This window comes from Octodon degus, unplaced genomic scaffold (genome assembly GCF_000260255.1).
Source record: "Octodon degus isolate 3935 unplaced genomic scaffold, OctDeg1.0 scaffold00233, whole genome shotgun sequence".
In the NCBI taxonomy this organism is placed as follows: domain Eukaryota; kingdom Metazoa; phylum Chordata; class Mammalia; order Rodentia; family Octodontidae; genus Octodon; species Octodon degus.
The window spans coordinates 2,988,619-2,991,763 of NW_004524809.1; the positions used below are offsets into that span (position 1 = coordinate 2,988,619).

Below are 3,145 nucleotides of genomic sequence, written 5' to 3' on the forward strand. Positions count from 1 at the left end.
CCTGAAGCACAGCCTGGCCAGCCTTGTGGTCTGCACACCTGGGGCAGGTGTGTGTGTCACCAGCATGAGCAGAGGGGGGTGAAGACAGAGTGATGTGTCCCTGTCACACAGGCAACGCTCCTGGGGAAGGGGCTCTTGGGACATCTCGTCCCTGACCTGCAGGCCTATGAGGTAGGGTCGGACCACAAGAATGACTGGGGAAGTGTTGGGCACTGTGATTAGTCCTGCCAGTACCTCTCCTGAATGTACGCAGGTGCACACATGCAAGTGTGTGAGGACACACATCGCCCACCTCACACTCAGCTCCTCAGCAACTCCTGCCCCTCAGCCCCGCTGGGTGCTGTCCTGTCTCAGCCTGAGCATCTCTCGCCTGTGCTGTCCCCCTGGCCGAGCCCCTCAGCTCCTCTGCTTTGCTTTGGACACTGCCCCCAGCACAGCCTTGCCCAAAACCCTCCCCCACCTCTTTCCTGAGCAAGCTGAGCCCTGGAGAGGAGAGCTGTGTCTCCTCTTCACCCCGTCCTCGGTGCCAGTGCTGAGCTGATGGAGATTCAGGACTGAGTGGGGCACATGGTGGCGGAGGCAGGGGCTCCTGCCATGCTGGGCACTGATGTGGGACCCATCTGATTGCACACTCCCTGGTATCTCCTCACTGACAACTGCACTGCCTTCGGCCCGGTGGATGGCAGGAGGATCGATGGCAGATGGGAGCCAGAAGCTGCTTGCTGCCTGCTGCCTGCACAGCAGTCATTACCCACTCACTTAATGAGATGCAAACACAGCCCCCAGTGCTGCCACTCTCCTCCCTCCCTCTCCTGCTCACCCTGGGCCTTCCTCCTCTAAGCAGGTGACCCTTGACTTATTCTCCTCCTCTGTCACATGAAGGCTCTGTAGCTGGGCTTGGGAGGCTGAGGCAGGAGGATGGCAATTTCAAGCCCAGCATGGGCAACTAAACAAGATCCTGTTGCTAAATTAGAAAAAGGGTGGCGGCTGTAGTTCAGTGGGAAGGCCCTGGGTTTAGTCCCTAGAACAGAAAGAGAGAAAAGTGGTAAACTGAAAGCAAGAAGTATGTGTCTTTAGAGAAGGAATTACCAGTTTCTCACCCTCTTGTCAAAGGAGAGTGCTCTCCAGGTCACTAGGCACAGGGCAGGACAGGTCTGGGTGGGTGTGTGTCTGCAGGTGGGCACATGGGGCTGGGTTGCTGCTGTGTGTGCCCCTGCTCTGAGGCTGGGGCAGCTGCGGCTGTAGGTCACCGGTTTCCATGTTTCAGGATTTCCATGCGGCTGTCACAAGGGCCCTGGACAGTGTGGAGGACACACAGACGCGGGACGAGTTGCGGCAGGGCCTGGACGAGCTGCCTGCCATCCACTCACTGCATCAATGCATCCTGCAGGAGCTGGAGCAGAGGCTGGGCGATGGGTGCGTCCACGCTCTCACAGGCTTGAGGAGACACACGGGTGGCACAGAGGGAGCCAGCTGTGCAGTGGGGGTGGGACCCAGGCTGAATCCCCACTACATTCACCTCCCTGTCCCATCCCCGCACAGGGAGGGCCCATCTAGGGTGGCTGGCATCTTCCTGGCCCGTGAGCAGGAGTTTGACCACCACGCGGCACTGATTCTGCACTTTGACCAAAGCCTGGCTCTGCTTTCCCAGACCTGTGCCCGCTGTCCCCACCTGGCCGCTGTTGTCTATGACTTCGAGGTAGGTCCCTAGGGGAAAGCAGGGATCTTGCCAGAAATGTGGGCAGGTGGCCCCCGGAGGGAGCCCCAAATCTTGGGAGGGTCTTAGGGACTCTTTTCCTGCCTAGACAGGGAAATCACCCCAGTGGCCACCATGGGGGCCCAGTTCCCAGGCAGGAAAGCTGTTCTTGGTACAAGGAGAGGGGACCAGGGGTGGCTGTTGAAGGGTCACAGCAGGGCCTGGCTTGGGATTCAGGAGGGAGTGTGGGCGGGGCATCTGACTCCTGCTCCCTCCTGACAGCAGCAGGGTGGCCAGCGGGTGAAGCAGCAGCTGCTGGCAGTGGTGCGGCGCCCGTTCCAGTACCACGCCCTCCTCACAGGTGGGCACAGGGACATGGGGGTGGGGGTTCTCCCCTTCCCTGCCTACCACTGTCCCCACTCTACCTCCCAGATGCCCACCTCATGCTGGACTCTAGATCCACTCGCCGGCCACCTCCATATGATCAAAGAGACCTGCCCCAATGAACAGGCCAAGGCCCACATGGGATGTACATGCCATTCCCAAGACTGTGATAGGCACAGGGGACTCATTCATGGTTCCATTTATATTTGTTAAGCACCTACTATGTGCCCAGTCCAGATTGGTACTGGACCTAGAGCTGTGCCTGAACAGTGTCACGTCAGTATTGAGGATGCAAGGAAAGCCAGCTGGGTTGGGAACAGGACTCAGGCGCCCACACTGGACACGTCAGGCAGAGATGCTCCCTGAGGAGGTGGCACTGAGCAGGTCTCAGGAAGGAACTCAGAGAGATCCAGGAGAGGGTTCTGGTAGAACGAAACAGATGCTAAGGGCCTGGGATGGGGACATTTGAGAGCCAGTGTGAATGGAACAAGATGAGAGGTGGGCAGCAGTTTTTCATCTCTGCCCCTTTGAGTCCTCCAGTATGGGCACAGCAGAGCCAGTAGACACCGTGTAGTGAGCGAGTGGCCAGCAGTGGTGGCCTGGGCTCATGGTGGGTGGATGGTGACAGGGACCACACTGTGGATGGGACACACTGACTCCTGGCTCCTTCTATCCCAGACTATCTGAACAACCTCTGCCCAGACTCAGCCGAGTACAATGACACACAAGGTGAGTCCTGCTGGATGGGGACACAGCCCACTCAGTCCCTCCACCCTTAGGTACCACATGGTCCCGAGGTCCCAGGACAGGACCTGTCTCTAAGCTGGGCAGGTCAGAGTCACCTCCAGGAAGTGCTAAGTTAGGCCAGTGTCCCCAAATTGTGCAGGGAGAGATGATACCAGGTCACCTGGTTTCTGTGTCTCTGTGTGGCCGGCCCGTGGTCCCTCTGTGACATAGTCAGTTTATAGCTGGGGAAACAGAAAGCAGATGCAAGCAGGTGCAGGGTCCAGGGCTTCGATCCCTGGGCCTACTGTGCTGGCCCAGCCCTTGGGGCACACTGAGATG

The 3,145-nt window shown here is 58.7% G+C and overlaps 1 protein-coding gene across 1 annotated transcript in view; it reads left to right on the plus strand.

Moving 5' to 3' along the window:
- Fgd5 (FYVE, RhoGEF and PH domain containing 5) overlaps positions 1 to 3,145 on the plus strand; it is a 72,248-nt gene that overhangs the window by 41,683 nt on the left and 27,420 nt on the right. Inside the window, exons 5-8 of the mRNA XM_023705955.1 lie at positions 1,246 to 1,416; positions 1,543 to 1,699; positions 1,979 to 2,057; positions 2,759 to 2,809. Coding sequence (XP_023561723.1) covers positions 1,246 to 1,416; positions 1,543 to 1,699; positions 1,979 to 2,057; positions 2,759 to 2,809 — 458 coding nt within the window. The remainder of the gene's footprint in view (positions 1 to 1,245; positions 1,417 to 1,542; positions 1,700 to 1,978; positions 2,058 to 2,758; positions 2,810 to 3,145) is intronic.